Consider the following 23,106-nt stretch of genomic DNA (forward strand, 5'->3'; position numbering starts at 1 on the left):
TTTCCTTTTTCTTTCTCTCTTTTCCCCCCTCTTTTTTTTAAACCTCCAGGATGGAACTGTACTGTTAGAAACTTGCTGTTTTAGTAAAAGTATATTCTGGCCAAATAAATTTTAAACGTTAAGGCTTTACAAATTTTATGGTTCTCCCTAAATAAAATTTAAACAGCAAGCTATAATCATTTGTTTGCTGTTAACGTAAGGTGTTAATGGGAAAAGCAATTGCTTAGGCATCCTCAGAAAGGGCTAGTTGGGTGTCTCGTGGATACCAGCATAAGGCTGCAGTGAGATAGCTGTGTCCGTTTTCTCAAGGAGCTTCCAGTCGGCTACATGGAGTCATGGATGAATGGGTTGAATATGGATTTCATACGAATTTGCATTTCTGTGCCCAGACTTCATGACCTAAAACATTTCTTTTCACATGGGCTCATTAAAACATTGGAAGAAACATTGATAATAACTATCTTAGAATGTGTATGTAACATTGGAATGAAATGGGGGGAGAGGGCGTATCCCTTTACCTGCAGGATTAATTAACTTGGAAAAGAGTAGCCTTGTACAGCCTTAATGTAGGGTTATATCCTCCCAAGGGGGTAATGAGATATCAGACATACTTAGCTTTCTTTTTTTTTTTCTTTTGGATTCCCCCCTCCCCCCCCCCATCGCACCCACCGCATCCCCAGCATAGGTAATTGTTAGTATCTGAAGAGGGAATGCAAGAAAATCTTGCTTTTGAAACTTTTGAGCTCTTCTGCATTGTCACATCCCGAGGCTGTGGCATTTATTACTCTTCCCTGGAGAATTCAGTTTCAGTAACTTGGTCTACTGATAGGGTAGGGAAAACACAGTCTGGTCCTTGGGCCTGTGTTCAGACAGCAGCTTGCCCTAAGCAGTCAGGTATGTTTGATACATTTTAAGGCCCAGATATAACAGCCATATGTTCTTTTTATGTGATGTAGGTGTGTTTTTTTTGATGGTTTGATTTTTTGTGTTTTTTGTACATTAGCTTGTCTCCCTCTTGCCTTTTCTCCTTTCCACTCCCAGTACAATTTTTAGCTTTTATATTAGGTAGAAGTTGCCTTCTTATCGCTCTTTTGGATATGCTGTAATTGGGACTGTGAGACTGCTATCCTGTTTGGTTTACTGTGTCATGTTACCTTAGTTAAATTCCTCACTATTTATTTTTTAAAAAAGGGTAGAAGTGACATATATTAATTTTAGGTGTATAATGTAATGCTTCAATATTTGTATGTACGAGCATATTGCGAAATGATCACCATAGTGACATCCTTCCTATTTTTATGTGTAAGGAAGCAGCCTAGAATGGTGACTAAGAGCATGAGACGGGCTTGGATTCAAACCCAGTCTTTACCAGATGAGTTACTTAACATCTTTAAGCTTTAGTTTTTTCATGTGTAATAATAATATTATTATGGAACATTGACTATATGCCACACACTCTGATACATACTGACCTCAGGGTTATTTGTTATAGTAAAAGACATGGATATGCTTGAGAGCCTTGTTAGCCTTCGACACATGTTAGTTGTTCAATAGGTGTTAGCTGTTACTATTATCATCATTAGCACCATGACATTTACAAATGTAATACCTGAAAGAAGGTCTGATGTAGCAGTGAGCTAATGACAGTCATCCAGCTCCAGATAAAGATGTTTGGCTCATATGCATAGAATGAGGTTAATTAATAACAGAGAGACAATGTGACATTCATAAAGTAGCCTGTGGGACATCTTATCTCTTAAGTATATATTTTTTTAGTCCATTTTAAAGTATGAAGGTCAAACACTGAAGGGAATATCAGAGCATAATTCTTATTGTAATGGTTTGTTTTATTTTGTGTAACTGAGAATGACTGTGTACCCTGGATAAACTAATTCATGATGTGAATTCTTTACCTTTAGTTGCAGTAGAGTGTATTGTACAGTCTATGTGAAGTATAGTACGTGTCATAGAATAGTATATGTTATAGTATATTTTCCTGAAAACCTTTGGGAATGGTACAGTTCCATCTCTTTCCTACCGTGTTTCTGTGAAAATAAGACCTGGTCTTATATTAATTTTTGCTCCAAAACACGCATTAGGGCTTATGTTCAGGGGATGTCATCCTGAAAAATCATGCTAGATCTTATTTTCGGGGAAACACGGTATTTATGTTTTCCTCCATACCATTTTGGGAATGCTACGCATTTGTAACCAGCACCCTCATACTTCCTAACAGGAAAAGTGATAGTTGTGCAAAGCTCATTTATATTGATGTATTATGAAATTATTCTCTGAAAACCTTTCATTGATTAAAAATGTAGCTGGTGGCTGAAATCAGCAGAGAAGAAAGTGCTAAAGTACCCTGAGCTTTGAAGCATGGTTTTGTCTTTCTGTGAAACATAGATAAAAAAAATATTTACTTAGGTGTTTTTTAATCAAAACTTGAAGTCTGTAATAATTAAGCTGAGGTTTGTCTTTACACTGTCTGGAAAAATACATATTATTAATAGGGTAAAAGTAAATATTTATTTTAAGAGTTTTGATAAGAATTGGTCCTCGAGTAAGTAAGATACTTAGCTTCTGAGTTCTTGCATGCTTTCATTTATACTTTAGAAATGTCGTGTCTGGGTTAGAGTTCTTGTACTTGGCACTCTGAAGACTTTTCTCTGAGGACCTTTCACATACTGCTGCACAGTCTTTTAGAAATGTGTGTTACTGTGAGAAGTCAGCCTGATTTTTGTCCCCATCGTTAGTGACTTGATTGTTTTCCCGTGGCCTGGCTGCTCATATGATGCTCTCGTTGTCCTTGAAGTTCAGTGACTTTACTGGGATATGTTTCAGTATTGATTTTTCTGTGTCCGTTTTTCTTGGGATTCAGTGTACCTTTCATTCTGCAAATTTAGGTCTTGCTTTAGCGCAGGAACTCTTTTTTGTATGTCTTTTTAATACTGTTTTTGGTTCCATTTTCTTTTCTGTTCTTGTCTTGACTTATGCACCTATTGGATCACCTTTGTTTCCTATCTCTTTTTTTCCATCTTTGTATCCATCCCTTTCTTTCTAGTCTTTAGAGGCTTTGCTCTTTTCCATGGGAGGTCCATAGATGGTACAGACTTTAAAACCAGGTTACCTGGGTTTGAATCCCTGCACTATCACTTACTTGCTGTTTAACTATGGGCCAGTTACTTAAATTTCCAAACCCCAGTGTCCTCATCTTTGGAGGTAATAATGTGTCTACCTCAAAGAGTTGTTATGAAGATTTACTGAAGTAAGACAGTAAAAGGGTGTGGAAGAGTGTATAGTAACGTCTCAGAACTGCCCGCCGTTGTTATTTCCATTCCATTTGTCTTGGTTTTCATCAGTCTGTCCTTTATGTGTCTGACTCTGTTTTCAGCAATGTGTGTTCTTTTTGCTGATCCCAACAAGGATATCTTTTCTAAAATTGTTTTGTTATTTTTTTCCATTGTTTTCTTGAGACCTGCTTGTTTACTTGTCATCTTCTCTTGAATTGTCACTTCTTAGAAATATTATATTTTTTCTTATTTCAGAGAAGGCTATTTTCTTTAATTTCTTGGATTCCGCTGGGAAGGATCTGTTTATTGTTTCTTAACAGTTCGTAGTATCATTTGTCCAGCATTTGTTCTTTAGCGATTTTGTTTGCTGTTTTCTTGTAACTTCTTTCTTGAATATTTGTAGAACTTTGTAGTATCTTACAGAATGACTACTAGTGATAGTTCCTTTCCGACTATTGACTATTATTCATATTTAAATGTGCAGTTGTTTTACAGCTAGCCACTGGCTAACGTATGGGCTGAGGCTGGGGCCAGAGGAGGGAGCTAAGCAGCTGGAAACAAGAATTTAATCTAGGTTTGTTAACTCAGATCCCTTTCTCCTGACTGCTCTTTGATGAATGTCGCTGTCCTGGCTGGCAGGTGGCAGCCAGTTTGTGACAGGGCTATCGCATGCCAACTTAGCATTTACTTCTCTTTGTTTGTTGGGCCAGTTATCAGTTTATTGCCCCTGAACTCCAAATTCACCTTTGTTGCCTGATCTGTGAAAGCGGATCGGGACCCTTTACAAGCCAAGTTTGTCATTCCTCAGGCCTGGGCGTCTCAATCCTACAGCGCCTTTTAGTGTTCTCTTCCCAGCTTTATATTTACTCTCCTATCATTGTTTAATAGTTTTTTTATATTAAGTTGTCCTCTTTGAATTACTGTCTGGTTTCTGTCTCCTGATTGGACCCAGACTGTCAAAAAGAAACCCGCCTCTCCTGAACGGATTGCACCACAGCTGTTTTTCTAACCTGCCGTACCGCCTGCTTCTGTAAAGACAGAAGCCTGTGCTGTTTTTCATTGTCTTACGTCACCTTTGACGCTGTGGCGTTGAATGGGGCTCATTGGTGCTTCTGGGAGCCCAGACTTTGTCTTCCCAAGCAAGAAGTGACTGTTCTGGCAGCGTACCCATGGAACCGGGAAGGTGGTCCAACTCACCGGTTAGGACTGTGGACGCTAATCAAACTGCCTGGGTTTGAATCCTGGCTCTTCTTGCTGGTTCCGTGATCATTTGCAACGTACCTCTCTGTGTTTTAGGTTTCTTGTTGATAAAATGGGGATAATGGCGATAACTTTCTCTTTGGGTTGTTGTGAGGGTTAAAGGAGTTAATACATGTCAGCGCTTGCACCAGTGCCGGGAACAGTCGGCACTCAGGACATACCCAGGCGGCGGCGCCGTCGTCATCATCATCGTCATCATTTTTAATTCTGCGACTCTGCTCATTGCTGGAGAACTGAGATGTATGTGCCTACCCTCACTGTGTTTGCTTCCTCAATTGGATACAAGTTTCACTGCGTTTGGCAATAGTTTTTTTATAAATTACGGTTTGGGAATGTGGCTGTTTCCTGTTTTTTTTTCTATTTCCACCCACCCTGGCTTTAAGGAAGAGACTGACAGGAATCCCTTCCTTTGCCATCATTAACTAAAAGAGTATAATCTTTTTAATGGGACCAAGCAGCTTTGTTTTTCAGAGAATGCTTGCAAATTATCTTTATAGATTTATTGAAGATATTATAAGTTTCTGTAGCATACACAATCAGGTTTTTTCTTCCTGCCTGTGACAAATATATGCTATCCTAAAAATGCATGTCCTTTAAACTGTTTTGTTAACCAGTATTTTAGTAATAATTTCATTTTGATAAAGATACTGTTTTATGTTTTAGGCTATGTTTGTTGCAAGATGGCAATTGAATAAGTGTTGATGCTAAATTTTTCACTTGATGCTAAACATTGTATAATCATTATAGGATGGCTTGAGTGTGTGTGGAAAATACCTGGAAGATTTAGTTGAATAAGTTTGTTGTGTGATGTGCTTGCGAAGAAAGCTGGCAAGATCTCAGGGTACATGTAATTGAATTGTAGGCTACTCTCTGGACTGGGGAGGACACGGTTCTGCCCTCCCTGCCCTGGTCAGGCTGTTGTATCCAGCGATTGTTATCTGGTTGTACCCTGGCGATTGTATCCAGTTCGGGGAACCACACCTTATGAAGCACCGACATATCACATTGTGTCCAGGGAAGAGTGAGGGGCTGCCAGGAACACCTGAAACAATTGCTTCTTCAAGTAATGGGTTGAACTAGGTGGAGATACCTAACCTGGGATGAGAAGACAGGGAGGGCAGCTGGGAGATGCAATGCCCAGAATAATAATAGAAGCTGGGATTCACTAAGAACCATGCCTATGTTATTTTACTTATAACAGTCCTATGAGGTAGGAACACTCACTAATCACTCCATTTCATAAATAGGGAAATTGAGGCTTGCTGAAGTTTAGAAATTTAATTGAGGTCACACAGTTAATACGAGATAAAGCCAAGATTTAACTCTATGTTTGTCTTATTGTAAAGACTTGAGCTCTTAAATATCATACCTTAGTTTCTTAAGATTGGTATCTTCAAGTATTGAAAGGACTTGCGTGTGCGAGAGGGATCCCAGAAATTAAAACTCGGACAGAAGGTTGACAAATGCTCAGCAGTAGATGCTTGAATCAATGCGAGGAGCTGCCTTCTAGGTTAGAGGGCCGTGGGTTCCCTAGCACTGCCTGTGTTGAGGTGTATGCTGAGTGGCGGTTTGTGGGGATTTTGTACGGAGCTGCACGTTTGGAATAGGGTTAGAGGTAGACTATGTGATCTTCAAAGTCTTTCCCACCCCTGGGCTCTGGGGCTGCTGTATGTTTTCCTCTGTCAGTTTAATTGTATAGTTCAGTTTTGTTAAGTATATTCATATTGCTATGCAGCCAATCTCCAGAACTTTTTCAGCTTGCAGCGTTAGACTCTATACCCACTAAACAATAACACCCCATTTCCCCCTACTCCCAGGCTCTGGAAACCACTATTCTACTTTCTGTTTCTATGAATTTGACCACGTAAAAGTGGAATCATACAGTATTTGTCTTTTTGTGACTGGCTTATTTCACTTAGCATAGTGGCCTCAAGATTTTTCTGTGTCATAGCATGTGTCAGAATTTCCTCACTTTTTAAGGCTGAATAATACTCCACTTTTGTTTATAGCATTTAAAAAAATCTTGTCAGGTATATTCTTTTGGTTAAAAAAACACTTTAATAAGTTTTAGAGTTAATATTATTACAACCAATGGTTCTGTTTGCAAATTAAAGTTACCCAGATGGTTAGGGAATGAAGTGCCCTAATTAATAAAATAATTTGGTTCATAGAATAGATATATAAATTACATGAGATTCGCATGAACCTGTAGTTCAAGTTATAGTATATATCCTAGAAGTACTATTTTGAATTAAATTCCTAATAATTGGTTTATTTTCTTATAAGTTATGCCTTTAAAAATCAAACAATATTGATTGGAAAAAAAGGAATAGCTTTGAAAGTGAAAATACATATAAATTTCTAGTTCACAGAATGCCAGATTACTCAGTAGCTTCTGTGTTTTTTGCAAAATACTTAATGTTATATAATTATTCTGTGAAATGTTCATTTTTTAATGAAACATTTATTGACTTCTATGTACCAAACACCAAACTTTACACTAAAGATTTCACTTCCCATGTTGGTCCCCGTAGTGTTTTACTGTTTCACTCATGTCTTGAGCAAAACAAGACATAATATGTGAAGTGACATCACCAAGATCACAGTGACCCAGAGGCAGAGATTAGCGCCAAGAATTCTTTTTCCCTTTTAAGTTAGATTTTTGTGGTTCTTCTTAATAAAAAGTTTAACAATAGCATTTACATTGGTAATAGCTTACCAAGTAATTCCCAAAAAACAGAAACTTTTTCTTGATTTTTACTTGATTATGGCATGAAATAAAGGCAGAAAATTATCAGGTCATTAGTGGTTGGAAGAGATGTGCCTAAGCCCCCCGGTAATTTCCACCTCTTTGCCACCCCAAATAAACAAGGTCTAAGTAAAAACAGGTGCTTGTGTAAACCAGCTTCAAGACAAGTCCTCTACCTCTGTGTTCCTGCTCGACCCCTTCCCACCGCATGTGCTCAGAGTAGCATTTGTAGAGACTAAAAACACTTGTTCACTGAAACATGTACTGAAAGGGCATCAGAATCCCAGGAAGGTTCTCAGAAGTGAATTTTCAGTAAAATGTCTCTAGATGACATTTAGTGTTCAACTTTCTAAGTTGTTTCATAGAAATAATTGGAAGCCGCAAATATTGGACTGTGAGAAGCAGTGTACAGAGAACAGTTGTTCTAAAAGTTTAGGGAAATCCCAGGAGAGAATGGGACATCACAGAGCTCAGAAAATCAAAGGAAATATGCACATTAGGCATGTGGCAGGTTGATAGAGGAGCCGTGGTCTTTTTCATTAGTGAGAATCAAACAAATTAAGAGAGGTTTGTTTGTTTTTAAACTAAGAAGGTATTTGAAATTTGCTACTTTCTGTTTCTTTTCCAATTTCTTGAACTCATGAAAGCAGTAATTCTAGAACACTGTGATTTTCCTTTTTTCCTCCATTCTTTCCTCCCTTTACCGGCATCTATTTTACAGAGAGCCACCAAGGTCCAAGCTTGTAAACCTAGATTTCTTTTGTTTTGTTTCATTCTGTGTGTTCTCCTGGGTGGTTAGAGTGGCCGTGTATTTGGCCAGGATTTCTCCCTGACGCACTGGCTTTCTGTCTTTCCAGGGAAGAAGAGCCCAGACCTAGGGGAGTATGACCCGCTCACACAGGCGGACAGTGACGAGAGTGAAGATGACCTTGTGCTTGACTTGCAGCAGAAGAATGGAGGGGTCAGGAATGGGAAGGGTCCTCTGGGGGAGGTGCCGGAGCCGGACTCAGAAGCCGAGGTCGCAGGGCCTGCAGAGCCGCACCTTTCGGAGGTCACCACAGACGGGTACCCCTCGGAACCCCTCGCAGGCCTGGAGCAGAAGGCAGCCTCTTCCATTGTGTCCTACGTGCGCACGTCTGTGTTTCTGCTCACCTTGGTGGTCTCAATGGTCCTGGTGCTCGTTTGTGCTTTCCTGATCCCCTGTCCCCCCAGGGATTTGCACAGCACTTGGAGCCGCCACTTGGGGCCCCAGGGAGGTGAGTTGTAGGATTTTAAGCCCCAATTCTGTGAAACTTCATGATTACATGTAATTCTGTAACACTTCTGATTGCCTTGAAAAATTCCTCCAAGTCTTTATAAATGAGTGTGTGTCCTACAGCATTTCTCCTGCTGTGTGTGGAGGTACCTTCAGGAGGTTAAGATTTGAAATGAAACAGCATGGATCGATAACAGCTCCAGAAACTTGGGAAGATCACTGCTTTGTTGTGCTTCTGTTGGCGCTGGTCTTCATTCCACATAGACAGGGCAGGGCTTTAGGTTCGCTGGGTGTCTGCTGTGCAGCCCCCACTGGATCGGGGGGGACAAAGCTGTAGGAAGCGTTGTCTGCAGAGGACAGGAAGGCTCAGGGCCTGGGCAGACCAGGGCCCAGCTCTCTTGTAGGACTCCCTTGTAAGCCTGACCTAATTTGAGTTTTAAAACAATTTCTTTTCAAGTCAAAGAGAGTTGTTTTCTTGCAGCAACTTACCTATCTTGCTCCTGATAGTGAACACGGTGCTGTCCAAGTAATTCTAGCTCTTTTGTCTCATTTTGGAGCAGGCTTCTTGAAAACAGCTTGCTCTGGGTCCAAATGGGGGTTCAATCTAAACTGTCAGTGCCGAGCAGTCCTGTCTCTTGTAAACTGCATTAGGCCGAAGGGGTTCAGAACACCACCCCAAAACATGGCACTTTGGCATATTATTTTGAAAGGCACTTGAGCAACAGCAGATGCAAGAAGTCCACTCTGACCTCCAGCTCTTCCTGAAATCAGGGGATGAAACTCCCCTGTGAACGATGTTCTCCATGTACGAGGAGGAAAGAAGCAGTCTTCTCATCAGAGACAGGCAGTCGAGGCCGAGACAAATCTGTACAAACAGACCTTTTTATAATAACTCTTATCTTCTTATAGTCCCTTCATACATTTTAGTTACTTTTCTACAGTTGCCACTCTTTGTTTAACCTACAGTATAAGCGCTGAGGCCTAGCTACTACTTTGGGTCTTCATTTTCCTATGGGGACTCCCAGTACGTGCATGTATAGTTTTATTAAATACAATTTGAATGCTTTTCTCTCACTAATTGGTATTATGTCAGTCCCAGCTAGAAACCCTAAGAGGGTAGAGGAACAGTTTTCCCTCCCCTGCAATAGTCCCACACGCTTGCATCATCTCGATCTGGAAGTATTTTATCTCTGACATTTGTCTGATCCTAGTGGAATTAGCATCGGATGAGTTCAGTGTTCTAGTCTTGCTCTAAAGGTGAAACTCGGTGGATAAGACTTAAGTTCTGTTTCTGCCACATAGACTATCTCTTCCTTTGTTTTTTGATTTTTCTAAGTGAGCTCTCGTAATATTTATATGCAATGTAAAGACCAGTAACAAACTGGGCGCATCCACCACCCAGCTTAAGAGTCAGGACATCATGTAAAGACCTCTGGCATGCTCCATGCGTCCTCCTGACCATACCCCCTCTGCCTACAAAAGGTTCCACTGTCCTGAGCTAATTGTTTACTTTTCTTTACAGGTTGATCGCATATGTGTCTCTAAACTACCGTATATAGTCTCTAATTTTGCCTGTTTTTTAAATTTTATGTAAATGTAATCATAAAATCTGTGACTGGCTTTTTTGTTAAACACATTAAAAAATATTTTTGAGGTTTCTCCATATTGAGCTACTATAGCTGGAGTTTATTAATTTTCGTCACTGTAATTTTCCATGGTATGACTATCTCATGATTTATTGATCCATTTTACTGTTGATGAACACTTACTTAGGTGGCTTCTACTTAAAAAAAAAATGCTGTTAAGAGGATTCTTGTACCTGTTTTCTGATGCATAAGAATTTCTCTAGTGCATAAACCTAGAACTGAATTGCTGGGTCATATAGTGTGTGCATATTCAATCATAGTAGTTTGTGTTAAATTGTTTTCCATAGTGGTTGTACCAGTTTATACTTCCGCTAGGCATGTATGAGCTCTCTCCTAGTTTGGGCAGGCAGCCTCTGACTCCCACTATTTGGCGAGGGAGGGGGTTGGTGACACCACCTACCTTGTCACTGCCAGATAGAGATGGAAGTCCAGCTTCTGCTAGGCCTCTGGCGGGGCTGAGAGAGGGGCTGCCTCATTAGTGCTGCCTCTAGTGGGCTAGAACTATAGGCTTCCCGGTTGCACAGATGGCCTTAGTGCTGCCAGGTCGGAGAGTCCTGGGGCCTTCTCTGATGACCCCAGTGGAAGAGGAGGGGTGCCTTGTTACCTGGTATTTCTGGGTTGCCGGCTTCTGCAGCACCCTGTCTGGGATATGAGGCCACAAGAAAACCCAGGGGAGTCATCACCTTGTCATTCCTTGGATCTCACAGTCCCTACAAGGTCTGTCTGCTCACCACCTTCCAGAGTCGTCTTATGTTTGTACATCCAGCGATTTTAGCTGTACTTAGTGAGAGGAATAGGCAGAATTGTGTGCATGCTCTCTTGTCTAAGAACCGAAAGTCTGCCTGATTTTTGTGGAGGTGCTGGCACTATGTAGTCATTCCCTTTTAAACTTTTTTCTTAAATGTGTTTATCAGGTGGGGACCTGTCTCCGTTGGAATTGGCTGATGTGAATGGAGATGGCCTCCGTGATGTACTTCTCTCCTTTGTAACTTCAGGGAATGGGAGTGCAGTCGGTAAGAGACGTGTTTTCTAGAGGCTGCTACAGGAGCAGCTCACTGATTGGAGGGGCTAGGAGCTAAGAGAAAGCCTTAGGGTTGTCTCCTGAGGGGCACTGTATAAAAGGGCCTGTAGTGAATAGAAAGTCACCGTGGATCTGTCATACATGACAAACCTCAGAAAGTTTGCATGTAAATTTCAAGTTCATTTCAAGAGATTAGAGAGTGCCGTAGCTGGAGGGAAGTTTTAGTGGTCACCAGTCCAACGAAGAAGCTGAGATCCAGAGAGAAAGTGACTTACCCACATTCCTGCAGTACACAGCATCGTACTTAGGTTTCCTGAGTTTTCTCCCAGTTAGTTAGTGTTCCATAGCCTCTTAGATTATAATAAAGATCGACCATCCTACCTTCTGTCCCTGGCAGAAAGCTGTTGTTCCCGCACCTTTCACGCACACATCTTGGCTGGGTGTTTTCCTTTTACTCCTTGTGTCTATTCCTCTGTCTCTGCTCTCCATCCTGCTCTCTCTTTGGGAGGCTGACAATCTGGGTTATGTCAGGGGTCTCCCTTGCCTGCAGACTTCCAGTTGGGTTTGGCCAATGGGGAGCCAGGCAAGAAATTGGAGGAGAGGAAGTGAGTGAAGCAAGGGTATGTATTCTACTGGGTCCCTCCCCTTCCGGGTCAGTTTAGACTGGCTGCATCTTTGATCACAGGTCGCAGCGCCTCCCAAGGTGGTCCTCTTACAGGACTTTCCGTTTCCGGATTCCAGTAGTGACTTCCTCTCCTGTCCCTTGGGCCTGGGAGTGGGAACATTTCTGAGGGACTGTACTGTCTGTTGTGGTTTCCCTGTACCCTGACCACATCTATAAATAGTCTCTTTATTAAACCTTCCACAGTTTACTCTAATTGAGTGAGCTATTTCCTGGGACACCAGCTGTCATGCATGGCTTAGGTTTGTCCTGCTGCCTCCATTAAAGTGGATTCAAACTACAGTCTGTCAACTGATACAGGAACTCAGGTTTGAGGCTGAGCATGCCCTCCTTTTTTATCAAAAGTCACTCCTTTTTCATCATTCAGGCCCTGGAATAAACATCTAGGTCTGTTTCAGAGAATTGTAGGCTGCATGCCTCTTGGATGTTACTAGAAATACCTTTCTGGGGCTTGTGCACCATGTAGAAGCAGTTCTGGCACAGATCTGTTACGGACATAGAACCTCCAGGCAAGACATTGATTTCTATATGATTGAACCTAAAGCACCTTTTTTTTTTTCTGCCTATGACTCATTAGCTTTTGAAGTAAAAATTTCTTCCATCCACTTTTAGATTTAGAGATTTTTTTTTTCAGTCATTTAGTATTTTGCATGGTTTGGCTAACAGGACTCTTAATAACAGGGTCATGGGTTTGGACACAGATTGTAAAAAATAATAACATAGCTAACACACAGTTCTTTCTGTGTGCTAGGTAGCATTGTAAGTTCATAACACATTATGGACAAATTTATTCCTTAACTCAATCCCCTGAGGTGAGGTAGACTAATATTACTATCTCTTGTGTGCAGATGAGGAAACTGAGACACAGTGAAGTTAAGGAACTTGTCCACTGTCCCCCAGTTGGTAAATGATAGAACTGGGATCCAAATTTTGGCAGTCTGGCTCTGGAGTTCATTGTCGTTGACCTTTCTGTTAAACTGCTGTGCCCAGAACCCCAGACAGTGGGTTCAAAGATCTGTGTCACTGAGCATAAGAACCGTGTTTCCTCGAAAATAAGAGCTGGACAGTCAGCTCTAATGTGTCTTTTGGAGGAAAAATTAATATAAGACCTAGTCTTATATTAAGACCTAGTCTTATATTAAGACCTAGTCTTATTTTACTAGTCTTATTTTACTGTAAGACTGAGTCAATATAATATAATAAATATAATATATAATATAGTACTGGGTCTTATATTAATTTTTGCTCCAAAAGATGCATTAGAGCTAATTGTCCGGCTAGGTCTTATTTTCTGGGGAAACACAGAAAGATTGTATTTTTTATTTGTTTGTTTCGTAGTCATCCATTCATTCAACAAGTATGTATTGAATGCCTGCTGTGCACCTTACGTAGGTTATATTGAGCTAAACAAGATGAGTGTGGTTTTTTTTTTTTTTTGCCTCAAGGAGTCATGGACTAGTGGGGAAGAGAGAACCCACCACCTGGGAAAAGCTGAGTCAGAGAGCTGATAGGGAGTCATTAGGGTCCTGAAGGGGGAAGGGCAGCACAGTGTGTTAATCAGCATCCAGGGAGACGGTAACATTTATTACCACAGTTTGTCATGTGTGTCACTGCCTCTAGCAACCCAGGCTGAAACAGTGAGCCACGGCTTGTCCCTTGTTTTGAGGTTGTATATTTAATTAGTAGCACTGAGGAGTAGGTACAAGGATCCTCTAAAGCTTACATTTCCATATCTGTATTGTTACCGGAGGTAGAAAATGTGTGAGATGGGTTCAGTATCCCATCCTGAACATGAATGTAAAACTGGCCCGAGAGAAAAGTATGATTCTGATGGTAAAGTGACATAAAGGATTATTTGTTAAAGAGGTGAGCTACTTTAGTCCTTTACCAGCTATCCTCGGAAATCTTACGTTTTCCCAAATATTCTTTCCTGACTGGTGCCAGATCAGCTGATTCCATGGAACCCTGGACCAGGAAGACCTACTGATCATGGTTAAGTGTAATCTTCAGGTTTATTTTTAAACAATATTTGTTTTCTGCTCTTGGGGAGCATTTGCTAGTGATGATTAGAATTCAGGTGTTTTGCTCCCTGCTCTGTTCATATTCTAGATTACTCTCACTTTTCTGAGCATGTCTTTCCCTCCTGTTTTGTTTGTTTGTTTTGTTCTCAACGACTACTTTTACATATTCTTGATTTTTTTTTTAGACCTGTCTTTTATTCAGCAAATGGTTACTATATGTGCTAGGTGCTTTGTGAGGCACTGAGGATACAGAAATTAATGCAACAGTCTTTATTTTTAAGGTTATCAGTATTTAGTGGGGCCTGCAGTGACAGACGCATAAACAGATGTGTTGGGAGAGGTGTGAGAGTAGAGTTGCAGAAGGCAGCCTGCAGGAGGCCCACAGCTCGTGTCTTGCACGAGAGATGTGTGAGCAGACATGAAAGGTCCTCTGTTTTCAGACCTTGTTGCCAGAAGTATGGGAAGGCGCTGAGGACACAGCTGTGAGTTGTTGCCTTACCACCATTACTTTTGGTTTCCTGGCCTTTTACTCATCGCTACCTCTTCTCTCCTCTGCCTCTTTTCCTTTCTTGTCTCTCTTATGTGCTTTTAGGTGTCTCCGGGCCAGCTGCTGTCCTCGTGTGCCTGTCGGGGATGAATGGCAGCACTCTCTGGTCTAGTCCCCTCCCCGAGGAGGCTCGAGATATTACGTGCTTGAATCTGATGCCAGGAGGGATGGCTGAAACCATCTGCCTTGTGACAGGGACACGCAAGATGCTCAGCGCATTCAATGCGACATCAGGTAAAGATCATTTTCCACAAAAGATCTCCGCTCCAGGGAGCCGTAATCTCGGATTGAACAATCTGGTGGGGGAGGGAGCTTTCTGGCCTCACATCGTGGAAAAGTCTGATTCACTACTCTGGAGGTGGTTATTAAGGGAGGTACAGAAGGGGTTGGAGTGGACTGAGTACCAGACCTGTGGTTTAACCTGTTTGATGATAGGAAGGGGGCTAAGCTGAGTTATCTAAACAGAACAGAAACTACCCTGAGACCTTTGCTTTGTAAATAGTCTCTCCACTCCGTTCTTTGTACAAGATAGCTGAGTGTTGTCCCTTCATATTTGATGTATATAGGGTCCCTGTGTAAATTTGGGCATTAACTACTTAAAATGGTGTCAGTGAAGAAGTAAGATTTGTTGAGATGTGGATTTGGCCTTTTAGCTGCTTACTGCATTCAGACATGTATGACAAAAGAAATAAAAAAGAATCCTATATAATGGAGGCTCCTTCTAGTTTCAGAGGTCAGTGTTTGGTCATGGGGTACTTCTGAGTGAAAAGAAATTGAATGTGAGTTAAGTCTAGAGCTGAGATCATCTTGGAAACCTACAATTTCTTTACTCACGTGACCGTGTAATAGGAGAGAGAGTTGTTTTGGTGGGCTACCCTTGGGTGGTTCCTACTAGTTGTAATAATCTATAACAGATCGATTCCTCTGTCCCAGATCAGTGCGCTCCTCTCTCCTGGATAGACTGTAGCACCTCCATTTTATCTAAAAAATGCAGGTGTGCAGTTATTACATGGGTTTGGTACCCAGATACTTGAGGATTTCATCTTACACTCCCTGCTTCCTTCCTCCCCAGTAAGATAAAAAACGAAAGTAAGTAGGAATTGCTGTCTGTTGTTTAGCCGTTGAGGTCCTCTTCTCTGGCCTGGGGGCATCGTGTCAGCCTTTTTCACAGGCAGAAAGTCAGAATTGTGATCAGCCTGTTTGTTCCTCTCTAGGGAAAGCCATTTGGACTTTAAACCCAAACTACTTATCCAATGGGACCCTGGCTGCCCCAGGGGTGGCGCTGCCTGATGTGGATGACGATGGTGTTAGAGATCTTGTGGTTCTGGCCATTGGGGAATTGCAGGTATGCTCTGTATTAAATGGTCCTTGTTTTGTATAGGGAATGCTTCAACTTTAGTCAGTTCTGAGCAGTATTAGAAATGCTGCTTGAAACCTTATTACCAGGGCTTAGGTTTAAATAAATTTGCCTTATGAGATTAAATAAATAAATTACCATTGTGAACCCATTTTCCTAGCAGGGAAATGGTTCCATTGACCGTGGCATGATGGAGGTTTGCAGCCAGATAGGCCCATGGTTGAGTTCCTGTCCTACCACTTGGTAGCTTTGTGGCCTTGGGTAAGCCACGGAACCTCCCAAGCCTCGTTTTCTTTGTATGTAAAATGGGAAGAATATTCTATCTAGTGGCTGGATTCTTATGAAAGTTAGAGTTAACATAGCTTTAACTGCTTATGTATGTATTTTTAGTTTTATTATATTTTACGTATTTAGCGTTTATTTCAACTATAAAACAAAATGACTGATGGAAAGTCCATAAAACAAATATAGAAAAAATTATAAGTCGGACAAGAAACAACAATGACCAAAGAAAGGAGAGTTACAATTTAGGCTGTGACAGTGCAGAGTTTGATTCTAGTACAGTGGTCCTTATTATGCCCCTCAGTTGTGCTGCGCCAGAACTCCAGTGCCCTGGAACTAATTATTCTCCGCCCAGGTAAAATAATAGGTTCCCCCGCAAGTCACAGGAAAGAATACGTGAATGAACAGATTTATCTCAGTTTCACATTTTTGTTTCTGAAGCTCTTTTCCAAGCTTCTCCAAGACCGTTTCTCAGACTTCCTCCTGTGCATCTGCCAGGAGATGCCTGTACTCAAAAGAATTGGCAGAGAACGGTTGTGGAAAAATGTGGATACAGACCATTTTGCCTCATTTGATAGCTTATTTTAATTTCAATAGACCTTGTATTTGCTGTTGTGATTTTTGTAATGCATATATGGAGTGGAGTTATAAAATCTGCAAGGAATATTACTTAGAACAGAAGTAAACAAAATTTCGTATGGCTTTCTGCCAAGAGCACCATAAGCTCACTCAGTGTCCCCCATCACACGTTCCGAGGAGCACTGCACGAATTCACCGGATAATGCCTTATGTTTGTGAGATGAGAGGGAAGAAGAGAGATGAGGAAAATTTTTGAAGGCAAGTCAGTTTTAAGAGTACTTTCTGTTAGTTTTTCTTCGGCTAGCCAATTAGTCTTAGACTGAACCAAGAATTCAGGAATTATTCACATAATTTTTTTTATCCCAGTCACTGAATAGAAACTGGGGGCTAGGGGAAATTTCAGTGATTATATCCATCACGGAGGGCATTCCAAAGCAGAAAGTATGGGGAGTTTCTTTTTAATGGAATTACCGTTAGCAGAGCCATAGCAAGACATTGAGCAAGTTTATAATCTAGACCTTAATACCCCATGTAACATCTTATCAGCAGGTGATGATTGATGGGGTAATTGTTTAAGCCTTCAGGGACCCTCCACAGTGAGGCCTCTGCTAGAGGAATTGGCTTCTTGCCAGTTCTGCTGTGCCTTTTGTGTTTTGTCTCCACCAAAAACCAAAACAAAAAAAGTGCCCAACTGTTCTCGCAGAATTGACTCATTTGCACAGTGTATACAGTTGTAAAATAGTCTCCATTCTGCCTAAAAAGTGATGGGATACACTAGAAAAATCACGGAGAAGTGATGGGTTTAGAGCAAGCAATAGCTTTGTCTTTATACTGACTTTTTTTGACTTCTCTCATCCACCAGAATCTGAAGAACCTGTTTAAGCTACAGATATGGAAGGCTCTCTTCACAAGGAATGCAATATATTAGGTCCATGACTTAGAGCAATTGCATTCTGAGATCTGGGCTTAGAGTGAGGTGGGCTTAGGACAGCTGATGATTGAGGAACTGGGTTCGAGGAACTGATCTGGCCTAGAACTTAGTGGGAAGGGACCTTAAAAGCCGTGTGGTTTACCCTCTTATACCAGGCTGTAATCCCTGATGCTGTATTCCAGACTCCTTGGCACCCAGACTCTCCCCGAGTACTCAGGCTGATGGGACTACCGCTACTTTGTGAGGCAGTCCCTTTCATTTTTGGTCAGGTCTAGAAAATATTGATGAGAAATCTGCTTTCTCATAGCGTCCGTACATTGTCCAGCTTCAGCCCCACAGAGCTACCCCGAATGAATCTAATCCTCTTTCTACATGAAAGCCTTTAGCTGTTAACCTCATCCCTCTAAGCCTGCTACTTTCAAGGCTGAATATTCCTAATTTCTCCTACTGTTCCTCATGCTACATGAAGTCCAAGCTACATGAAGTCTCTCTTTTTTAATTTCTTTCCCTTTGCAGTTTGTCCATATCTCTTGTAAAATGTGGTCTCCATATCTGAAAACAGTATTCTGTTTGTAATATGACCGGTTATAGTGACCTAAGGAAATTGTTACTTCTTGTGATACAGACTCTGTATTTCTGTTAATGCAGCCAAATATGGTGATAGCCTTTCTAAGATCTAGTTTTTGTGTATAATCAATTAAAACACCCACGTCTTTTAATCAATCAATTAATTAATGGCCGATTTCTTCTTCCAGATTTTGACCCATCTTCTGGCCTAAGACTTTCTTGAATTTTGAGTTTGTCATATGGTATATTAGCTGTCCCTCTCAGCTTTGTGATCAGCGTGAATTCTATTCATTCAAGTCTGAAAAGAATGATGAATAGGAATGAGAGTAGCACAGTGTGTGCCATTTCTCTAAAACCTCCCTCTGGGTTGGCACTGACTCTACTCTGGGTATGCTAAAAACCACTTCTCTTTATTTGTCCATAAGAATTCATGATGATAAGCTTCGTCAGAAGGTTTACTGAAGTCAGGATATGGATACAGTCAGTCCTCATATTTCCCAACCAGCAACTCTGTTCCCCAAATAAAATCCTCTAGAGCAGGGGTCTGCAAACTATGGCTTGCAGATCAACTTTGGCCCACTGCTTGTTTTTGTAAATAAAATTTTACTGGAACACAGCCACACCCATTTATTTATGTATTACCTATGGCTGCTTTCACACAATGGCGGTAGAGCAGAGCAGTTGCTAGAAACCATCTGGTTTGCATAACCTGAAATATTTACCATCTAGCCTTTCACAGAAAAAGTTTGCTTATCTTTGCTTGAGAGTGAGGTTGATATTTTCCAGGCCAGACATGTAATGTTATGATGGTAGATCACCACCTGCATGGCTTCTTGTTGGGACCAAATATTACTGGGGACTCCTGGGTATGAGAGTGGAGAGCGGGGGTCAGCTGTCCTATACTTAGCTCTGGGCTAGAATTCTGTTCATTAGCAACAACTGCTTCAGAGAAATTCCCTGAGCTACCATGAAGATGCCCTTTGCAGGTATCTAACAAGGGAATGGGACATTTGCCTCTTACTTCCTGGGAAGTTAAGTGAAGCAGGTTTGGCTTTGTGCTTTCCAACTTTGGGAAGTGTTTCTGAACCCTTAGCTAACGAGGAAGCAATGACTATGTATAGAAACTATTTGATTAGGAAACGCTAGGGTTTCTATTGACTTGACCCCCTTCTTTGTCTCTTCAGCCAGATCTGTGCTTTCTGCTGGTGTCTGGTCGGACAGGGAGTCCAGTGGGCCGACCTGTGAAGTACAGCATTGTGGGAGCGGGGAATCTGATTGGTCCTCAGGTTTACATCACCACAAATGGGGCTGTCTACATCCTGTTTGGCTTTGGTAAGAAGCAAGGATCATTTTGCTATTGCTCCCCATTAGTGTATGTGATTAGGCCTCTTTTGTGAAGCAGTGTGAAAGCTCAGGAATTGTTGACATGAGCCCTTTCATCACCTCCTGTCGCAGGCACTGCTCAGTGCCCCCACCTATTGCACATTATTAACTCTGCTTTCCCTTGCTTCCTTCTCCAAAGAGAAGAGTCTTTGGTCGGCATTTACAAAATCACTTCCAGGTTCGCTCCATGTTGGACCAGTCTGGGCGGGCTATATCTGACAGGCTCCGTGTCTCTCACTCAGATCCTCACCCTGGGAGAGTTGTATTAAATTCAACTTCTCAGTGTTGGTTCTTCCTGTGGTGCTAGGTAATATCCAGGCTGTCGCCCTGCGGGACATTTTTGTTCAGGCACAGAATCGAGACAGCTCACCACCTTCTCTGCAGATAGAAGAGCCAGAATGGGAGAAGCGAAGGTCCATCAACCTGTCTGAGCTTATTGACATTTACAGGTAGGGCAGACATCTGACCTTGTCACTGACATCCCTGATCTCTCACATGCCGTGGAGTCTCTAAGTTTGGTTGGGCTGGTGAATATGTGGGTAGAGTTTGAGGGGGAAACAGTGCTAGCCTTAATATGCTATTTTCTGATCTGGTTAATGTGAACGAGAAGTTTTCTTTTCCTGATAACATAATGTGTTGATATCTACAGAGGGTGCCAAACACATGTATACACATTTTAAGAAAGGAAAAAACTGTATTAAATTGTAATAAGCCATACAGATAACAAGAGATGAATACAGGTCATGTGTATACATTTGTTTGGTACCTCTGTATTCGTTAGTGACTGTGATATGTGATCCCTTTGCATATAAGTTGTAAGGAAGGATATTTGTGTAGGGTTCTGAGTCAGAGTAGGGCAGGGTCAGGCTGGGGAACCTTCAGGTAGGAAGATAGATTTACTTAAAATAACTGTAAAACTGTAGATTTATTTAAAATAACTATTTGTAAAACTGTGCTGAAGTATCTGCCCCACTCTTTATTTTTCTCTTAGTGGAGTCATCATTTTGGAAGAAGCAAGCATAAGCATCCATGAAATATTATTTTTTAATTTCTGTTTATTTTTTAACTAAAAGCATGTAATTTGTCATATGCTGTGGATTTTTACCCATTTAAACCCAGGCCTGGGTGATAATTGTCTTTATTGTTTTCTACCAGAAGTTTAAAATCATTTTCTAGCATTTTCTCGGGCAGTATCATGTTTTAGTGAATTGGGTAGATGTCAAATAAAATGGTCCCAGTTGTACAGGGAAAGAAATAAGGTGATGAAGTGTATACATGAAGTGCTATCCAAGCGGAATGACAGTTTCAAGCCTTCTGTCCAGATCTCTATCTGCCTGCCCTACCATTCTCCGTGGCTCTGTTGGGTTTCCCAGAGTATCCAACGTGGGAGGTATGGCTCTGTGGCACTTCTGTGAGTTCCTTTTGAACTTATATGAGTTTTCTAGGGATCTTTGGTTTTTCAAGGTCAAGAAAATGAGATTCAGCTGGAATGGCAGAGTGTCCCACTTGATAAGATATGGTGGGAGCGGACTCCAAGAGCATGTACAAACATGTTCACTGAGAGAAAAAGCCCAACTAGGTGGGTCAGGAATCTCAGCCAAGCCGGAGGCTAACTGCTGGGGTCTTGTTCATCCAGTGATGGTGTTGAGCTGCTCCAGCTGGTGAAGGCACCGGATTCCAACTGCAGCAATCTCCTGATCACAACGCGACAAGGCCTTGTCCTGCTTCGGGGGCACAGCCTTCTGCCTTCCTGGACACTGAGCCTTGACGGCTTGCACAGGTTTGCAGAGCTCCTCCTCGCGTGTGCTGTTTTCATCCACTCTCCCATGTTCACCAACTGCCCAGAACAGTGGTGTGGTATCTGGGGCTGATGCAAGAGCAGGGAGGGAAGGAGTTCCTTGTTTTTCTTGTTTCTTATTCGCTGTCGATCACTTACTTTGTTCTCATTTGCAGCCAGCCTACTTCTGGGTATTTCACTGACGATCAGACATTAGACTTCCTTCTGCAGATACAGGATGGCATTGGGCTGAAAAAGGTAAAGCCTTGGGACTCAAAATCAATCCAAACATATATCAAGTATGTACTTTGTCTCCAGCCCTGTGCTAGGCATTGTGAGAAACAAAAAGAACCTAAAATATGGTCCCTTCTTTCCAAGAACTCCAAGCCTAGCTGAGTGGATCAAATGAAACCTCACAGTTCAGTGCTAAACCTGTAGCTCTGGAAATTTTTCTCGCTAACCTCCTTCCTGCACAGGAGGACCTTCTTCTGGATTCCTGACTTACTCGTAGAGTTAAGCAATAGGAGCCTTCTGAAGTCGCTTGGTGCAGAAAGACAGGCATTAATCAATTTAATACTTTAGGACATACATATATACACCTGAGATTTCAGAGAAGGCAGGACATTTTCGTTGCTGCGTTGTTATGGAGGGCTTTATAAAGGAGGGAAGGATGAGCCGGGCCTTGAAAGCTGAACTGTATTTCTGTGCGGAGGGGGTAGATGGGGAAGCATGCCGGGTCAGGAAGGCCAGAGAGCCAGAGACAGAATGTGATGGCAGGTCCCAAGGACACAGTGGGTCTTTCTGATTGTACATGAGATTGCCTATGGTGAGCATAGCAATGATTGGATAGACAGTTTATTCATTTCTTTAACATTACAAGTAGAATTAGAGTTTTTAAAATTTCTTTGTAATGCTTGACCTAGCTTTTTGGCCTATCTTTGCTGTAAAATATGTATCTATATATTGCACACTGTTCCCTGAGAGAGAGTGCAACAAACACTTACTCATCACCTCGGGTGTGTGCCAAGTTCTGTGCTGGGCACACAGGTGATGTCTGGAGACACAGCACTAATGACAAGGCCACCATCTGTGTTGCTCGTATCACTGGGGTGTCTGTGCACACAGGTCTCCCGCGTTGTGGTAAGTGCTGTCATGGAGGTTTGCGCAGTGCCACGGGGATGTGGGGACTAGATGGAGAAGCTTTATGTTGCTCAGAGGTCGAATGTGCAGAATCACGAGAGCAGAGCAGAGGTTTGCTGGATGGACAAATAAGGACGGTCTGAGAGGCGTTCCTGCCAGGGAGATCAGAAAGCAAGGCTGCAGAATCTGGGTGAGGTGTTGGAAGCAGTAGGGCTATTTGGTCACAAGCAGGTCTGATGATACAGAGTCACTTCAGGAAGAGTCTTCCAGCAGTGCTGTAAGGAAGCATTGTCTGATTGTATTTCAAAGGAACTTTGGGTAGAGATGGGAATTTTCATTGCCATTCCTAGGAAAATTAAAAGAAAACAGTGGATATAGTAGGCCCGTGAAGAGCTGAGATGCTGAGGGTTCACACCGGATTTTAATCTTGGCTCCACTACTTACTGGTGACCTTGGGCAAATGATATAATTTCACCTCGCTGCAGTTCCTGTACAACAGTGGTAACAGTACTGCCTCCCTTCATAGGCGTATTGTGACAGTTAAATGAAATAATATGTGTGACTGGATAAAATTGTTTAGTGCAGAATCTTGAACTGCTGGCTGTTTTCCTCTCTGCTT

The 23,106-nt window shown here is 41.8% G+C and overlaps 1 protein-coding gene across 2 annotated transcripts in view; it reads left to right on the forward strand.

Moving 5' to 3' along the window:
* FAM234B (family with sequence similarity 234 member B) overlaps positions 1-23,106 on the forward strand; it is a 65,667-nt gene that overhangs the window by 34,203 nt on the left and 8,358 nt on the right. For both annotated transcript variants that reach the window (XM_074325987.2, XM_019744757.3), the window contains 8 exons: positions 8,157-8,555; positions 11,115-11,213; positions 14,517-14,705; positions 15,686-15,816; positions 19,372-19,519; positions 19,878-20,019; positions 21,207-21,350; positions 21,524-21,605. In XM_074325987.2, the coding sequence (XP_074182088.2) occupies positions 8,157-8,555; positions 11,115-11,213; positions 14,517-14,705; positions 15,686-15,816; positions 19,372-19,519; positions 19,878-20,019; positions 21,207-21,350; positions 21,524-21,605 (1,334 nt within the window). The remainder of the gene's footprint in view (positions 1-8,156; positions 8,556-11,114; positions 11,214-14,516; positions 14,706-15,685; positions 15,817-19,371; positions 19,520-19,877; positions 20,020-21,206; positions 21,351-21,523; positions 21,606-23,106) is intronic.

This window comes from Rhinolophus sinicus, chromosome 1 (assembly GCF_057876585.1).
Source record: "Rhinolophus sinicus isolate RSI-liver-muscle chromosome 1, RSI-T2T, whole genome shotgun sequence".
In the NCBI taxonomy this organism is placed as follows: Eukaryota; Metazoa; Chordata; class Mammalia; order Chiroptera; family Rhinolophidae; genus Rhinolophus; species Rhinolophus sinicus.